Source organism: Anabrus simplex, chromosome 3 (genome assembly GCF_040414725.1).
Source record: "Anabrus simplex isolate iqAnaSimp1 chromosome 3, ASM4041472v1, whole genome shotgun sequence".
Taxonomy (NCBI): Eukaryota; Metazoa; Arthropoda; class Insecta; order Orthoptera; family Tettigoniidae; genus Anabrus; species Anabrus simplex.
In genome coordinates this window covers 429,423,370-429,442,154 of record NC_090267.1, presented here as the reverse complement: position 1 = coordinate 429,442,154, position 18,785 = coordinate 429,423,370, and the positions used below count along the sequence as shown (strand labels likewise).

At 37.8% G+C, this 18,785-nt stretch overlaps 2 protein-coding genes across 8 annotated transcripts in view; one reads left to right on the top strand and one right to left on the bottom strand.

Annotated features, from left to right (window-relative positions):
* Positions 1-5,292, bottom strand: part of LOC136866462 (protein cereblon) — an 88,790-nt gene extending 83,498 nt beyond the window's left edge. For 3 of the 4 annotated variants that reach the window (XR_010859551.2, XR_010859550.2, XM_067143445.2), the window contains exon 1: positions 3,885-5,292. Coding sequence is in view for 2 of the 4 variants with exons in the window: in XM_067143445.2 (XP_066999546.1) it covers positions 3,904-5,199 (1,296 nt within the window). In the remaining 2 variants the exon portion in view is untranslated. Of the gene's footprint in view, positions 1-3,672; positions 3,787-3,884 lie in introns of those variants that run through there. The other variant, XM_067143446.2, reaches the window with a different exon arrangement.
* An 861-nt stretch (positions 5,293-6,153) lies between these two features.
* The window catches only part of Synd (protein kinase C and casein kinase substrate in neurons protein Synd), a 762,925-nt gene continuing 750,293 nt past the window's right edge, over positions 6,154-18,785 (top strand). For all 4 annotated transcript variants that reach the window (XM_067143439.2, XM_067143441.2, XM_067143442.2 and 1 more), the window contains exon 1: positions 6,154-6,387. The gene's annotated coding sequence lies outside the window, so the exon portion shown is untranslated. The remainder of the gene's footprint in view (positions 6,388-18,785) is intronic.

Here is an 18,785-nt window from a genome sequence, read left to right as displayed (position 1 = left end):
ACAATACCGGACAGCTTGATGTTTTCAGCGAGAAAGTCGACAGTGCTGCTACCTACATGGCTTGGTGTGACCAACTCTTCAATAACATATTGCCATCTGTATGATTCTTGGCGCACTGGCGTGTTGTTTATAATGTATTAGTGTTCGTCACTAAATAATCTTACATTGCAATTATATTCCAAGAAAAGTGCTATGCGCTGAACAAATTACGCAGCAAGATAATGGACATGGGAACTGATAAGGACCGCAAGTATTTAAAAAAAACGTAATGACCTCGCACCTGTGTTGCGGTTACTGTATTTGATTACATTCCATGCCCCTTATATTAAGAAAATCAATCAAATACTCTACTGAAATGTTAGTGGGACGTAAAACCAATAATATTAACAAATATGGAACTCCAGTATACTCAAACTTGAGGGTCCACATTGTTAACTGTACCATAAATTTCACAATCGAAAACTTGTGGGCCTGTAACGTAATGGTTATCGCGGTATTCTTGAAATTGAATATTGAAGGCTATGAGTTATGAATGCAGTCACTTTTTTTTACTGTAAGATAATAATAATAATAATAATAATAATAATAATAATAATAATAATAATAATAATAATAATAATAATAATAATAATAATAATAATTTTTCTTTACGTACCACTAAGTACTTTTACGGTTTTCGGAGACGCCTAGGTGCCGGAATATCGTCCCGCAGAAATACTTCTACATGCGAGTAAATCTACCTACACGAGGCTGACGCATATGAGCACCTTCAAATATCACCGGACTGAGCCAGGATCGAACCTGCCAAATTTGGATCAGAAGGCCAGCGCATAACTGTATAACTGGCATAGGCTTGAGCACTTGTCCAGGTAATTTCATACGTGCGTATGGTAATTCTTCATGCATAAATTTGTGAAAGAGGCTTTAGAAAATTCTGAACACTTCTTCCTTGTTAGGAACATCGTATTTCAATCACGTAACACCAATATGTGTTATACTTATATATGGCCTATTATGTATTTCTGTCCTCAGAGGTAAAACAGAAAATTCAAAGTACAGCAAAAGCGAGATAGCAGGGTGAGGTGAGTTCCCCTATAGAGTTCGGGAAGATCGGCCGTACCGAAGAAGAAGAAGAATAAGTCAAAATAATGGACCAAAACTCCTGTTCCTTAATTACAGTTTCTCTTTCCCAAAATATTAATAAATCATGGATGTTGTTAAGTTATCTGCCCCTCTATGGCTTTGGCTGAATGGTTAGCGCTTCGTGACGCCCCCCCCCCCCCTCCTTTATCATACTTTCATTCTTCGGAGTGTTGGACCTCTTCCATTTCCCTTCTGATTAGTGTTAATAGAGGATGGCTGGCCAGTTAAAATAATCACCACCACGGAATGGTCAGCGTACTCGCCTTCGATTCAAAGGGCCCTGGTACGATTCCCGACTGAGTCGGAGATTTTAATCGCGTCTGCTAATTCCTGTAGATCGAGGGCTACGGGTTTGTATTCGTATTCATACGCATCTTCAAGTAGGCTTATATACAACATATCATACGAAAAACAACCACAGAAACACGCAATAGTGAGTACGGTATATATCCCTCCACATATGATGCTGTTAGGAAAGGTATCCGACAGGAAAACTAGGCTAAGTTCATGCAAAATCCTGCCCTAGGTATTTGAGAAAAGTCTAGAAAGAAGAGGAGAGAGTAGTTGTTAAATATTTCCCGCAGAGGATGGGTGGATCCTCAGACAAATACTGCTTTATAATTTTTAAGACATAGCGAAAGGCACGGCTAACATAATGCTCATTTAGAGGTTCATGAAGGAGGCATTTCATATTTTAAAATTTCATTCTTAATCATTATGATTATACAATTATTTAAACAAAAATAGTTCCAATGATTGTAGTACATTCCTCTCAACTGTAGCTTTTTTTTTTTTTTTTTTTTTTTTTGCTAGGGGTTTTACGTTGCACCGACACAGATAGGTCTTATGGCGACGAAACTGTAGCATAGACAAGTATGCAGTTCACACCAACACGCTAGATGTCACCACCGTCACTGTTCGCACTCCACTCAATGCTGCTGAGATAGAGCTGTCCGGTATTGGTTTATTAAAGTATTTGCTTTTAGTGCCGGGATATCCCAGGACGGGTTCAGCTCGCCATGTGCAGGTCTTTCTATTTGACTCCCGTAGGCGACCTGCACGTCGTGATGAGGATGAAATGATGATGAAAGACAACACATACACCCAGCCCCCGTGCCATTGGAATTAACCCATTAAGGTTAAAATCCCCGACCCGGCCGGGAATCGAATCCGGGACCCTCTGAACCAGAGGCCAGTACTCTGACCGTAGCCAACGAGTCGGTCGAAAATAGTAATCGAGCTCAGCAATTGTGTGATCACCTTAGCACATAAAACTTCTACTATAAGTTTCTCATTTACCCCACTTGAGGAACTGTGACAAGTTAGCAATAGTGACAGGAGACTACAACCGTGTTTGGGACTACACACATGAGGATGATAGCAGAGATGTAATACTTTCATGAGCTGAAACCTTTCTCCCTGAAGTCTGAAAAGACAGCTGAAGAAAGTATTCCCCAAAAGTTATATTTAGACTTCCAAGATTTACACTGCTAAAAGCTTACTGAAACAAGTTAAATGTTCTGGAGAAAAAAAAAAACAAAAAACTTTTAAGAATGAGTTCAAAAATGTCCTGAGCACCATGACAGAAAAACTCATACTCAGCAAGGGGTCTCACTGCCCTAGTCCCTAAAATAGAGCTGGGAGCGGAGCAAGTAATATCGATGAATAATCTGGTTGTAATGGTAGAGTGCACTACTGATCCCCTCCGCTTACAACAGCAAGTACTCACGGAGGACTAGAGCTGTCAGAGCACAGTGTGGCGCACAACACATATTTAAGAGTATTGCACCTGTATTTAATCTGTGCTTGTCAAATTTGCATCAATATTTTCTCCATTCAATGTGTTTTGTAGATAATGTAAAGTATATTAGATAATAATTGTGGTATTAGTTTGATATTTAATCCCATTTTTAGACAGTATTTATGTTTTTTTAGAATATTTAAAGGAATTTAAAGAAATGTTTACAGAAATTTGTACCACAAATGCCACGAAAACCGTTTAATGCTTGGCAGTTCTTTGAAATTACTCATGATAAAAATCAGCAAAATGCAAATTTTGCGGCCATATTTACCCGACGGTTGGTAGCATATCAAATTTGTGGAACCACAAGGATGAAATAAGCAGGTCAGCGTCTCCAGCAGAAAAAAAAATATTGCTGTATTCAGCAAAACAGTTATGTTGTGAGAAAAGGACATTGAATAGGCAGGTGAATACCTTTACGCTGTCATACCAATAAAGTGTTTAAACGGGCTGCTACAGTACATTCACTCAGTAGTTCACACAGTACAACCGGGTGATGACGTCACAACAACTGCTCCACTCCGCTCCCACCACTACCCTAAAAAGAATGATGTCATTGTTGAAAACTTGCACAGCCATACAAGAATATGTCATTAAAAGTGCTGAAAAGGCCAAATAACAGTTCTGCTTGCTAATCGAGAAAGCTCAGAACAATGCAGGAAAAAACAAATGAATTCATTAATTTGTCTAAAAAAAAAGAAGAAATGTATGTCTTGGGATTGGATTAATTTTACTACAATATTTTAGGAAAAGATGAGAAATATGAAGATCTCTGGTCTGTAATGAAACTTTGTCGCATTTTTACTAAACTCCTCAACTGCGGTGGGCATCAGGACGGGCATCTGAGAATAAAAACGTGCCATATACAAATAATCTCACCTCATCCCAAACTCCGTATCAAGAAACAGGATTTTGGGTAACAGTACAAATAAATAATTACCTGATTTTAGCTCAAACATTTACATTACGGGTCGACCCTCTCCATCGTCACTAGGCTGAAGTCTTGGAGCCAAGGATCGACGACAAAGACCCCAAAACTTAGCAGGTCTCAAATCATCTCTTGTTGCAGTGAACTTCCAACCCATGTGCTTTTGGCAGCGACGACATTCTGCGATAGTCCAAGCATAACCAGGAAACCAAGAATATTCAGTTGAAGGTGCATCGCTCAAACATCTTAATCCTTTGGCTTTATAAAGTGTCATTGTTTCATGTACATATCCACCAGAATTGACATAGGTCCCTTGAGGACCCTCCACTGACATTGAAAATATATCTTTCTGATTAGCAACCTTTGCTGAGCACTTTAAACAACAAAGTACCCGGCAGTTATCCAGAATACTTAATTCCCATCTAAGTCTTTGAATAGCTGAATTTATTTGCAGGAGATTCAATTTCTGCTCATCTCTCAAAGGCAAACACTGTGCAACCCAAAAGGACAGCTCCACAGGATCTGCAGGAATTGCATTATTCCTTCCAAGCTGTAGATGGGCCAAATGAACCATAACCTTCTTTACCAGAAGATGACAATCATACTGGGAATGAACCCATGCAGGCCATCTGGTCGAAACAGCATCGCGGTTTCTAAATGCGCGCTTCCGAAGTGGATTAGTGTGTCGGTTTCTATCCAGGGAAGTTATACGCACTTCCATCAAAGGATCCGGCAACATAACTTCCGGCAAGATTCTAACACGCGCTGTTATATTTCCATCAATTTGACGTCGTGACTCAATGATCTTGAACCTCTGCCGCCCTTTGGCTTTAATCTTAAAACAAGTTGTATCATCTTCACCTTGAAATTCGTATATTTCTGCAGTAGTTCCAACGTCTGCTAGTCTGGGAGGATCTGCACCAACATACCTGATACAAACCACACCAAAGGTTCGATCAGTTGAAATAGTTCTCCGCAACATACTTATAGTTGATGGATAAAAGACGGTCAAAGGAAGAGTCTGTCCTGGCACTAGTACAACACCAGGTTCCGGTAACAAAGGTAGTGTCTGATAAGATCCATCGTCCAAGAGGGTTCGACCACGTAATTCTTCCAAATTATTGCCTAAATATGAATGCTTAACCGGAAGAGCAGTGTCAAATGTATGTTCTTGATCCTGTCCTTGTTCTTCTCCACTAGAATTACCTCCATTTGTGCGTTCTTCTCCCTCCATCGCTTCGTCGTCGCTGCTAGTTCCATAAAACGGTAGGCCTATAGTGTCAGCCTCAGCTGAGTCTGAGCTACCGCCGTCAACATCACCTTCCATAACTTCCTGTTAAAAGCTATTAGCAACAGCTCTCAAAAAAACCACGACAAGTATTTCTAATTATTAATCAATCACAAGTAACACGGACATATACTTGTTGTGATACAGACTGCTTACATAGAGTGTACACAAACGCCTCGACAGAATACTTCTTGAATTTCTGACAGAACGAAGACCTTTGAATTGCAAAGTACTTAAGTTTTATTACGGATAAGAATTTGCCACTCTCAGATGGTAATATATTAGCTTTCCAACCAATGTAAATATATATTATTTCCACTTCATTTTAAAGTATAAATAACATGTAAATTTACAAGTCAGTACCGGTACCAATGCTGCGGGAGATGGATATCTATAAGGCAAGTTGACAGAGTGCAGGCTAGTGCATTGAATTTTTGAAATTTAAATAAATAGTGGATAATAATTCAATATCTCATATAATTCTAATACGAGTTTAATATAATGTACAGTATTTGATCAACATCCAATTTCCATATCAATATCTGCTTTCATCTTAAAATTAAGTTAAATTGCACCATTGGCAGCATTGGAGCTACCTAAACTGGAGAAATGATGAACGTATTAATACTTAAGAAAAAATGCAATTATTTGGCAAACTTCAGATTAATCATAAGCGGTACATTTGCTTGGAAGATTTTTGGGTTTCATGTTATATTTTGGAACACTAATTTCTGTCGTTCTGTAATGAAAATTTTACCATGTTTCTATATTCGTTCATCACCATTTCTAAATTTGTACATAGACTTCCAGGAAGTAAGAATGATTGTTTGGTACAATGCCTTCTATATTGTCCATTTCTTTTCTAAATATTAGCAAAATAATCTGATACTTGATATTTGCTTGAATTTACTCCTGTACGTTTTAGTTTCCCTTTCGGCAAGAGACGGAACTATTCGGTAAATTTCGGAAGTTAACCACACCCATTAATGACGACCGAAAAATACGTTTATGTGTGCTGCTCCTTGTCGTGGAGATTGATATGGTGTGGTGTGTTTTTGTTTGTCGTAGAAAATTTGTGATTCCTGTGAGCTTGTTATTATAATTTTAGTACGTTTCCTTTGTAAATTGTCAGTGATTGTGAAGAAATTGTGGTGAATCGCATGTGTTTACCTTTCGGAATATCCTACGGCCTTCGGAACGGTGGTAAACGAGTGGTTGTAATCGAAGGTAAGGTAGTTGACACGGTAACCGTGCAGTGATTATCTCATTGAAAAGTTTATAACTAAGTGTGATTAGTGTAGTATTATAATAATATCGTTAATGTCTTAGTTAAGCATATTTAGGTATGCAGATGTGTTTCAAAAAATGTAGGCACCTAAGTTACATGTTGCAAAATACACTTTTCGAGATAGCTGGTATGAAACGAACGAAGGGCGAAAGGCCTATTATTAATGCGTTAGTTATACATTATGTTTTATGATAGAAAAGGCAGCAACCATGTAAGAATTCCTATAGTTGCGAAGTTAGGATTCGGCTTACGATATAGTGTGTCGTGTGTTGTGCAGTACTTTCGAATGTTCTGTTCTGTACACGCACTTTTGCAGTTATTTTCGTATAATTATGATACTGAATGTTGACAAGTTGTGACAACTAATTAATTTGTGCATCCTAAATGAATCTATTCGGGAAGGTCTACATCTTGTCACTTCACTTACTGTATGTGTGTGTGTTATGTTGAGACCGTAATTATATAATCTTAGACATGTACCGAAAATTAATTTTACTGTACTATTTTCTGTATATTTCCTCTGTTTATTAATTGTACGTTTATTTGGGATGAATTAATAATGGTATTGTTTTTACGTCCCTTTAACTATTTTTGACGGTTTTCGGAGAAATTATTATTTCTCCAGTTTAGTAGATTTATTAATTGCCAACAGGTAGTATGCTAAACAGAATGACAAGTAGACCTGAGTACCACTATGTTAACGTTGAAAGTTTATTGCCTAAGCTAGCCTTACTTGTCACTTCTCAAGGCGTTGGCAACAAATCTAGAGAGCTTAACAGTCTTTAGTTGAAATGTCAACATGGGGAGTAATCTGCTCAGTTCATAATTTATGTGGAGGTTATGTACACTTCATGACAAAAACAAACTGAAGACTCTTGCATGGAAGAATCACAGTCAGTCTTGTCATGTTATGGTCCTTCACAATAAAATATTGTAGGCAAACCTTTTCTTCAGCCCTAGTTCCCATTCAGCACTATGGAGCTCAGGGCTCAAGAAAAGGTTTGCTTACTGTACTTGTCTTATTCTGTAATATACATTTTGTCCGAAACACACATTATTAGTAAAATTTCATAGGCCTAGTTGTATTACGTAAGGCAAGTGACAAACAGCATTTTGGACAATTTTTTGTGAACATTATATACACTTAAACTTGTTCTAAAATTATATAAGGGCATGCGCTTTACTATAACAGATCTAGAACTTAGTGTTTTGACTAGGCAGCTTGGCTATTTAATATGGGTGCATTATAAAATATCATATATCATCGTCATAAGACCTATCTGTGTCAGTGCGACATAAAGCAACTAGCAAAAAAATCATAATCTCACTACAAGAGCGGAGATTGTATCTGGAGTCGTTTTTGGTGTGGTTTTTAAACATGAAAGTTTGTTGATCTTTGGCAAACCAAGTCCCACTTCCAATTAAATTTTTAAAAATATATACCCCAAGACAGATGCTACATTCACACTTGTCAGTCTGATAACTTGTTCTGTGTATTATATTCAGGACTGATAAAAATATCCCAAGTTGCAAACATGATACTGTTCGTGCTGTTGGTGGTGATTATTTTTTTTTATGAGGAAGTAAAACTTGGCAACCATCCTCTATTAACGTTAATTACAAGGGCAAAAATTTGTGATAATGTGCTCCTTACCTTTGGTCATACTTTTACTCAGAAACTTTTGTTTCAGGATGGCATAACGCCAGAATTTGAACGTGGTTTTTGGATTATACTATACAGTAATATTACTAACTTAATAAAAATATTTGGTGGATCTTCAGTTAAATTACTGCATTTGTTAAACCCATCTCTTTGCATGCATAAAAATTAATTTTTAAATTATAGGCCTACTTGATGTCTTTTAATATTAAATAAAATTAAGGGTAAGTAACAAGACTGGAAGTATGTGGCTCAAGTAAATAAAAAAAAAAAGAATAGCTTCCACTGGGATTTCTCTCAAACCGCTCTAAATTTTGTAAATTGGTAAATTCATGGTCTCCTCTACCAAAAGTTGTTAAGTCTCACAAACCTTTTTCACAGGAGAGAAAGGACCAACTAATACTGGTAGCACGACTCAAGGTATTTGGAACAAAAGCGAGCATCTAAAAATAACTAGTCATAAGCACTCCCTACCTGGGTTCAAATATATTTGGCTAATTAGCGGTACCCTTAATTTATTATTTATTATTAGTGATTACCGTACATTTTTAAAATTCTTTTATTTACTTAGTTTACATAAAACTTCGTGACACAAGCAAATTTCACAACATGAATTTATGGCCTTAATAATAGCATTTATTTATTTATTTATTTAGTTACATTTTATGGCCTTCATTGGACCAAACTAGCCAACTTTATACAAATAATTTTTCAGTTTCCTGTCAGCCCAGTACTTCTTCATTCTCTCTGATCTTATCCTTCTTTCTTCATTGGAAATCACCCTTCCGGTTGTCTGTTTGTTGCTTCTGGTTTGCAGTCTGGTTTGCTCGTCTGTGAGTTTCCTGATTTTGTTGGTTTTGTTTCTTAGGTCTTCCACTGTAATTTGTAGTTCATCCATATCTTCCTTGATTTCTGTAAAATTGGCTTGCACTTACTATTCCATAATTTTTCTATTATTCTGCTGATGATCCTGATTCTCTGATGTCCTGATTAGGTGTCCAAAAAAATGAAATGCGTTTCTTCCTGATTGTGCTCATTACTGGTTCTATTTCCTTGTAGACTCTTTCATTAGAAGCTACTGTCCAGTGTCCATCTTTTTGGTGTGATTTGTTGATGCACGTTCTAATGATTCTGCTCTCTATCATGAGTATTTTGTCTATTTGTGCAGTGTTAGTTGTTTTTAAGATGGTTTCCCTTGCGTATGTTATTTCTGGTTGAGTAACTGTTTTGTAATGTTTTAATTTCGTTGCTATTGACAGGCCCTTTTTGTTGTAGATATTCTTGGTGACATGTTTTGCTCTGGTCAATTTATTTATTCTGTTATGCCATGCTGGCTTTCCATGGAGGTTATATGTTATGATTTCTTCCAGATATTTAAATTTATCTACAGTTTTGATTTCTTGGTTTCCTATGGCAATTTTGTTTGAGTGGTGGGTCAGTAAACAAGATTACTACTGTCTTTTCAAAAGATATTCCAGGACCAATTTTCTGAGCTATTTCCTGTAGTGATATAACTTGTCTGGTTTCCTGAATATTGTTGGACAAGAGAACAAGGTCATCAGCAAATCCTAGGCAATTTAAACTTATGTTGTCTTTGGGTCTTCCATTCGGATATTGTTTGGGTTACTCTTGTACCATTCCCTCATTATATAGGCCTATTCAAAGGCACAGTTGAACAGCAGTGGTGACAAGCAATCTCCTTGTCTTAAGCCTGTTTTTATGGCTCAGAGAATTTCCCTCTGAACTTGACTTTTGATTTAGTGTTGGTTAAGTTGAGTTCTATCAATTTGATTAATTTTTGATGGAACCCGAAATTTCTTTCAATTTTCAATATTGAAGGTCTATGGATGCAGTCGTAAGCTTTTTTAAAGTGCTTCTTGTAATGTGCTATGGCTAATTTCAAAGTGATGATTTGTTCTGCACAGCTTCTCCAAGGTCTGAAGCCTCCTTGGTATTCACCTAATTCTTACTCTAGGTGGTCTTTGATCCTCCTGTATAGGATTCTGGAGAATATCTTGTATGTATGTGCAGTCTAATTATCTGGATTGCTTTTATCTCCTTTCTTGTGGAGTGGGTGGATTATGGCTGTGGTCCAATGTTCGGGGAACTTTTCTGTTTTCCAGATTTTTGTAAGGGCCATGTGTAAGGATGTTCAAACTGTATCACTGGCATATTTCCACCCTGCACTTTCTCCTGATATTTCCTTCATGGAAAATTATAACATCACCAATTCTGTTTATGCAGGTGAACATGGCAAACAAATTTCACAACATGAACTTATGCTTTTATTCATGGAATATTGAGAAGCAGTCTGTATGCAGATGGACCTGACATTTTTTGCATACATAATTGTTTGGCTCTTGCACACCCTGCACCTTCTTGCATTTACTTCATGGTGAATGATCTGATGTCCGATTCGTTGGCTGAACGGTCAGCGTTCTGGCCTTCGGTTCAGAGGGTCCCGGGTTCGATTCCCGGCCATGTCGGGGATTTTAACCTTAATTGGTTAATTCCTACGGCACGGGGGCTGGGTGTATGTGTTGTCATCATCATAATTTCATCCTCATCACGACGCGCAGGTCGCCTACGGGAGTCAAAATGAAAAGGCCTGCACCCGGCGAGCCGAACCTGTCCTGGGATATCCCGGCACTAAAAGCCATACAACATTTCATTTCATCATAAATTGATTTACTCATTTCCCCTCTGGCTTTTCTTTGGTGGTTACATCTCTGCTATAATGTCACCATCCTGGACAAGCTTTGGCTTTCCTCAGGGCACATGGGATAGATAAACTGGTGATAGTCTTTACTTGCCGTATCCATCTGATTGCAATCCTTCCCTGTGGTCTACTGCCCTCAGCCTTCCCTTCCCCAGGATTACCTTCTCTAGATTTTCTCCAGTTCATCTCACAGTGTGTCCAAAGAACTGAAGTTTTCTTTCACTGATACGAGAGGAAAAGTGTTTTAAAATTTTCAGCTCCTGAAGAATGGACTTACTGGCTCTTCTTTCGATCCAGGGCACATGTAGCATTCTAAGCCAGCATCACATTTCAAAGGCATTGATGTGTTTTCTGTCCAAAACCTTTACAGTCCAGGTCTTGCAGCTATATGAGAAAACAGATAATACAAGGGTTTCAAATGAGATAGATGTTTGTATTATTAGTATTTCCCTTTTCTTCCAGATCTAGTTAATTTCATCATAGCTACTTGTCATAGCAAGATTCTTCTCATTATCTCTTTCTCGGAACTTCCCATATCACTGATAGTTGACACAAGGTATACAAAATCGTGTATTTCATCCAACTCTTTCAAACGACGTGTAAGGTCGACCTGTGCTGCTTTATCAGTCACCATGAGTTTGGACTAAGGTTGAGCTCCAATCCATTCTCATCTCGCATTCTTCACTCATGTTAACATATCTGGAAGCTTTTCCTCACTGCTGGCAAGCAGGGTGGTGTCATCAGCAAACTGCAAGTTGTTAATTTTTCTCCCACCAGTTGAGGTGCCCCTAACCCAACCATCAAGTGCCTTCCTTATGATATACTCGTCTTAGATGTTTTAAACTTGAGGGGACAAGTTGCAACCTTGTCTGATGCCATAGGACACACTGAAGTATTCTGAGGTCTCACCATCTACGTTTACAATTGCAGTCATACCAGTGATATAAGCTGAAGTGGAACATCAAATTCAACTAGAACATGCCACAACATTTCTCAAGCAACACATTCAAAGCGTTTTTTTAGTTGAGGAAGCAGCTGAAGACGGATACAAAACTCTTGTGATTTTTCTATTATTATTTTCTGGTTGAAAATCTGCTTATGTGATCATTTAACTGAGACAAAGCCAGTTTGTTCCTTGAATATCTGAGATTGTATGTAAGGTCTTAGGTGCTGGTTTAAGGTATATAATAGGGTATCTTAAATCAGCACCTAAAACCTTGCATACAATCTCGGATATCCATATATAATAGGGTATGTCCGAAATGGTTAGCGTGCTGGCCTTTGGTCACAGGGGTCCTGGGTTCGATTCCCAGCAGGGTTGGGAATTTTAATCATAATTAGTTAATTCCGCTGACACTGGGACTGTGTGTAGATGTCGTCTTCATCATCATTTCATCCTCATCACGACGCGCAGGTCACCTACGGGTGTCAAATCAAAAGACCTGCACCTGGCGAGCTGAACTTGTCCTCGGACACTTCCGGCACTAAAAGCCATACGCCATTTTATTTTCATAGGGTATGACAGGCTTGTGGTATCAGTGCAGTAAAGCAGTTTCTGACTAGTCTTTCTTGTTACAAGGTATTAGAATCATTCGGTATTGACAGTTTTCACTTTACAAAGGAAAAGTTAAATGTATCCTCCTAATTCAGTTCAAAACACAATTCCATCATTAGATGGAGCAATAAAATTCAAACATGTTTTGACTTGTTTGAGCCATCTTCAGGGGTTAAAGTAATCTACATAATACAAGCTAAAAATGTGCTAAAAACATAATGAAGGAACAAAAGAAAAAACAGAAGAGACATGACGGAAATAAAAACAATATCTATATACAGTACATTACCAGCAAGTTATTTATTGCTCCATAACCTCTCCTGTCCAAATGCCAACCTCACCTTCCCTGGGATGAACAAACCTGTTCCCACAGATGAGCCTCTGTCGACCAAGTCACGGCGGTATAACCGTTACATCAGTTACGGAGGAAATGCTGTAATTTCAGCTAGTCCATTAGCTGAGAGGTGGCAGCCCCACCAATGGTCTTACTTCCTTCATGCTAGCAACCCCTCAGAAGGACATTTGATTGCTTTCAAGTTTTGCAAAAAGAAAAATACAAGACTGTAACAGGACACATGGCTCAATACTTGGAAGGAAGATGATGATGATTTCACAGAAGATGGCTCAAACGAGTTGAAACATGTTTGAATTTTATTGCTCCATCTAATGATGGAATTATGTTTTTTATTGAATTAGGAGGATACATTTAATTTTTCCTTTGTAAAGTAGTCTTTCTTGTGTAGTGGAATGAAAACAATGTTCAATCTTTCAGCCATTCTCCATCAGGCTACTCATATTCTACAGTGTTATACAATGAATGAAACACGACTTTGCCACCCTCCCCCTTCTCTTTAATCGTCTCTCCTGTGATATCAATACAGTACCCGGGGCTTTGTTGTTCTTTAGATGTTTCATGGCATTCTCAATTTCACTGCACAGAATTGCAGGTTCTATTTCAAGGTACTCTGTTGCTCTTCCGCCTGGCGCATTGTTATTACCGTCTGAATATAACTTTTTACAATACCGTATTATTTCCACTTGTCAATGGCTGCTTCTCTGTCTCTAGTGAGGATGCCATTTTCATCATCTATGATCCTGAAGACATTCCTGAATAGTTCTCTTGTTTGGTTGGAGATTTGATGTTGCTCTGTATCATCACACACATTATTTTGAAATTGTGACCTGTATTCGGGAGATAGTAGGTTCGAACCCCACTGTCGGCAGCCCTGAAAATGGTTTTCCGTGGTTTCCCATTTTCACACCAGGCAAATGCTGGGGCTGTACCTTAATTAAGGCCACGGCCACTTCCTTCCCACACCTAGCCCTTTCCAGTCCCATCGTCGCCATAAGACCTATCTGTGTCGGTGCGACGTAAAGCAACTAGCAAAAAAAAAAAAAACTTGTGACCTATCTCTCCTGCAATTTTGCTGTATCTCCTGACACGGGGCCATATACTTTTATTCTTGTAGAACTCTTCATTGAGCTGCAGTGTGGTGTGCAATAACCAAGATTGTTTTGCTGTTGGCAACAACTTTGCAGACTCTATTGCAAATGATAACATGACCAATTCTTTCTTCCCTCACTGAACATGGTGAGCTGTTCTTATTGGGTGCCTGAGGTTGCTGTTCCTTCTGTGAGGTTGCTCTTTTGGATTCAGTTCTGAATCTTCGTCCTCACTCCTTAGCAGGCATAAAACGATATGTGATCTGAGTCTGTTTGACTTACGGTAGAGAGCCTATTGCCAGGCAGTATATCTTCTAAGCATTCACAATCACACTGTTGATACAATTAGGAAATAATGGCCACCACCATTTCTTGCCTCTAATTCTTATCCTGTAGTTGGGAATGTCATTATCATGTAAATTCTCTCCCATTCCTTGGTTGTACTCATGGAACCATTTTGGTTCAGGAGCAATGTTGTGCTTCTTCTCCTTCCTGTTGTACCTCTTAACAGGTTCTAAGGTACCAAAATTGGTCACAACCGTGACAACAGAATTATCATGCCACCTAATTTGTTGCGGACATCAAATCTGAAATCGGAACTCCCTTTTGGCTTCTTTGCTAAGGCTTATATTCTCTGAATGGACAGGATGTCAATCAATTCTCTCGCACTTTTCCACTTGCAAAGAATCCCTTTGCTGACTGTGCAGTAAGAAGATAATGGGTTGTGAAGTTATCAAAAAAATATAGTGTAATTTTCAGGATCCTGGACTATATTCAGCAAACCTGTGACTACTCTTTCACCTAAACTAAAATTTTCATTGCTCTTCTCTGTGAAGTTCCTTCATGTGGCTCAAAATGATGCATATATCTTGTTGCTGAGGCTATGCGCCAGAGTTTGAATCCAAATCGTATTGGTTTCCCTGTTATGAACATCTTAGTAAAATGGCATCCAAAATACAATTTCATCTGTTCATCTATAGCCTAGATATTTTATGAGAAAAAATTACCAAACTGTAAGAATCTTATATTGAGCTCATTGAAGAAGGATTGCAGCTTGGAGAACTTATCTGACTAGTCCAATTCGTCATTGATGCAAAGATGGATGTACTTCTTAATTTACCGGGCGAGTTGGCTGTGCGTTTAGGGGAGATAGTAAGTTTGAACCCCACTGTCGGCAGCCTTGTATATTTTTTTTTTCTGTGGTTTCCTATTTTCACACTAGGCAATTCTGGGGCTGAACCTTAAGGCCACGGCCATTTCCTTCCCACTCCTAGGCCTTTCCTATCCCATCGTCGCCATAGACCTAAGTCTATCTGTGTCAGTGCAACGTAAAGCCAGTTGAAAAACTTATTAATTTCATCAAATCTGTTCTGTGGTTGTTTTGCATTTGAGAGGTACTTCTTTATCAGCATGTAAACTCCAGTAAAATTTTGACTGTGATACCAATGAATTTCAAGTCTATTCATGACATGGTAAATGTATGGTTATTCTCAGTCTGCACGTATTTTATTGAAAACTCCGTTACCTGGCCCAGAAATTAATGATCGAAGAAAATGTCAAATGTTACATTTATACACATTTTTAATATCTTCATTACGTCTAGTTTTTCAGTTTTCAGGAACATCAGTGGAGATAGGTGCTAATTTTTGCAATATAGCAGTAGGTTTGTTCTTTTTTCCTGTTTTGGCCCTTTAGAGATATTCTGCATGGTTTCTGACACTGATGCACCTATCTTCATCGTTGATTAACAAACACTCATCATCAATTTCCTTTTCATCAGTTAGTTCATCCACTTCAAGAGGTACCTGTACAATGACAGCATCATTCTCTTCCTCGGTTTGTAATTCTTCAATTACTGCAAAAATGTATTTAGCTGTTTGTAGTCTCATTTGGTGAAAACTCATTTTGAAATGGAAACATTGAGCTAGAGGCAAGAAATGGTGGTGGTCATTATTTTCTAATTGACAATGTGGTTGTGGGCTAACATTTTTAAAAACAATGCTAGATATATGAAAGTAATTACTGAATATTTTATTAATGAAAAAACAATGGAAGATTCAAAATAAAATATTATGTGAATTACTTACATGGATCTTAGACCCCACAATAAATCAGAAGTACCGGTACCAAATATTCCCACTGAATTTTGATTAGGCTTATATCCAGACAGATAAAACAGGTTGCGATTTCTCTTAGCTTCAGCTATTTTCCTGTAAATTTCATAATATATAATTCTGCAATGTTATAATTAGCAGCAGAGAGAGTTAGCAAAGACAACAAGCTTTAAGCCATTGTTGGATGTCGTTATTGCCAAGATGTACACTTATACCGGGTAACTCCCTATGTGTTGTTTATAATTAGCAGCAGAGAGAGTTAGCAAAGACAACAAGCTTTAAGCCATTGTTGGATGTCGTTATTGCCAAGATGTACACTTATACCGGGTAACTCCCTATGTGTTGCATGCACAACACATATCAATATTGTGCAGTACATCGTCAGCAGTGCAATACTTCTACACAAAATTGGGTCTGTATGAAATCTGAGGTTATATATATATATTTTTTTTTTAAATGCTTATAATGACATTATGCCTAAAACATTTTTTTTAAATAAGAATTTTTGAAATGATAGGGAAATTTACTTGTTGTGATTAATGATGATTAATAGTTATTAATAAGCTAGTTAAACTTAAACAGTAAAATGTAAACATAAAAAGAAGAGATAAAGGATGGCCCTGAAGATGTGAATGATGAGTTTTACATCATGCATTTTTTTTTTTTCACAACTTTTGGAAGAAATAGCTTTTAATAAAGCCAGTTGTTAAAAAATGAAAATCCACAGCCTGTTTCCAGTCATTTGACTGAGTCAGGAATAAATGAGGGCCCCCCCACCATAGTGGCGAGGATAGGAATTGTGTTATCTGCCAAAGCGTATCGCACTCCTCCAAGGCAATGATTAATAACTGAGAGATGAAATGAAATTATATTGCAGTGTTGCTGAAATAAAAGATGAGGGGAAAACTGAAGTACCCAGAAAAGAAACCTGTCCCACCTGTGCTTTGTCTAACACAAATCTATTTTAAAGATAAAAATTTCATTGTTCCGTATTGAAAAGTATCACAGTTAAATTGAAATAATAAATATGGTAGTTCAACCTATTCAATACAAGTAAATAAGAAATGTAGAGATTATATTCTTATTTAATTAAAAGTGGAAATGGTACCGGTTTCAACCCCAGTCTGGGTCATCATCAACCGATTATAACTCAAAAAACAATGCATAAGTAAGAAAGAAGTTAACGGTCAAGTCCACACAATATCAGTTGAAGAGGCAATATAAAAATGACGGGGGTTGGCACTGTAAAATTCAGACGAAGTGGAATGTAAGTCACTTAAAAGAAGTAATGCGTAGGTCCGAGCATCAGCACGACACACGCAATGTTTGGCACTGTCTCACAATGTTCACAAAAAGCAGAGAACAGTTAAATGAGCCAGACTGCATACACCGTCAGGCACAAAGTCATAACACAATCCAAATATGAAGATCTAAAGTCACGAAGAAGCCGAAGACGAGCAGCTCAACCGAAGTAACTTGCAAGCTCCAGAAGATCGGCGCGGTGTTTACAACGTCAAGTGCTGTAGTTTCATATGCTGACGGAGATTGAAGGATAGATTAATGATCAAGTATTTGCTTAGTTCACGAAAGTGTACCTATATATACTTATAATACGATTCAATATAATTGAATACGTAATTATGATCTTGAAGATTTTTAGAACAGTTGACGTGAAAAAACAATAGTGAATAGAAAAAATGGTAAAGAGTGCAATACCGGATACAAATGAAAATGTGTATGCACAGTGTGCTATTTCTTGAATATATAAAAATTCAGGTCGTGATTGAAGTAGTCAAAGTTGGTGGACGCAAGGCATGAGTTTAAATTTGAAAGCGAGGGCCCAAAATGAAGGTGGCAATGTAGTGGTTGTTTTTTTTTTTTTGTTTTTTTTTTCACACCACCTTTCAACTTTAAACCCTTTTAATCTTTTCTTATCCACTAATCTTCTTTATTAATTTATCCTATTTTTCTTTTCAACCCTAAAAAAAAAAACTACAGAGTGTGGAGCAGGACGTAAACAGTCGTGCACCACCGGAAAGTGCTGGAGTGGAAGAGGCAGCGAGTACCCGGAGAGAGGTAACGACCAGGACTAGAAGTGTAAGTTTGAAAGATCTATGGGGGAAGAGAAACAAAGGAGAGGGGGAACAAGGAGTGTGTAAAGGCGGTTAAGAAGGGAGAGAGCAGAGAGGAAACAGAAGGGCTTCTTAGAACTAGAAGTTAAATAACGTTGCTGAGGTAAATAAAAATAAGGGCAATAAGGAGGGAGTAGGGGAGGGTAGTAGGTAGCTAGGCTGTAAGATAGGCATGATAAATAATGAAGGGGTGGGTAGTAAGTTGGGGAATGAAGAGGTTTGTAAGATGGTGGAGAGTTTTAGATATAGTGGCCCTCCTAGAGACATGGCTAAAAGAAGGGATGAATCTAACCTGGAAGGGGTTCGTGATAAGGAGTAAAATGAAGAAAAAGAAGGGGAGAACTTCGGGCAGAATTTCATTATTAGTGAAAGAGGAACTAAGTGATCAAGTAATAGATATAGAAAATGAGCTAGAAGAGGTTTTATGGGTTAGGTTTAAAATGGGGGGGGTGGGGGGAGAAAGAATGTGTGTTTGGGTTTTATATACAACCCTTCAAGCGGATCAATATATGCAAATGATTACTTCTTTGATGACCTTATAGAGGAAATAAATATTATTAGTGGAAAGTACAAAGAGGATGGACTGATTTTGTTAGGGGACTTGAATGCAAGAATAGGATGCTCTTGTCCAGAGTATGGTAAAGAGGAAAGGAGAGTAAAGATGGAAGGTAGGAAAAGTGAAAATAAAGTGAGAAATGTTTATGGTCAAAAGTT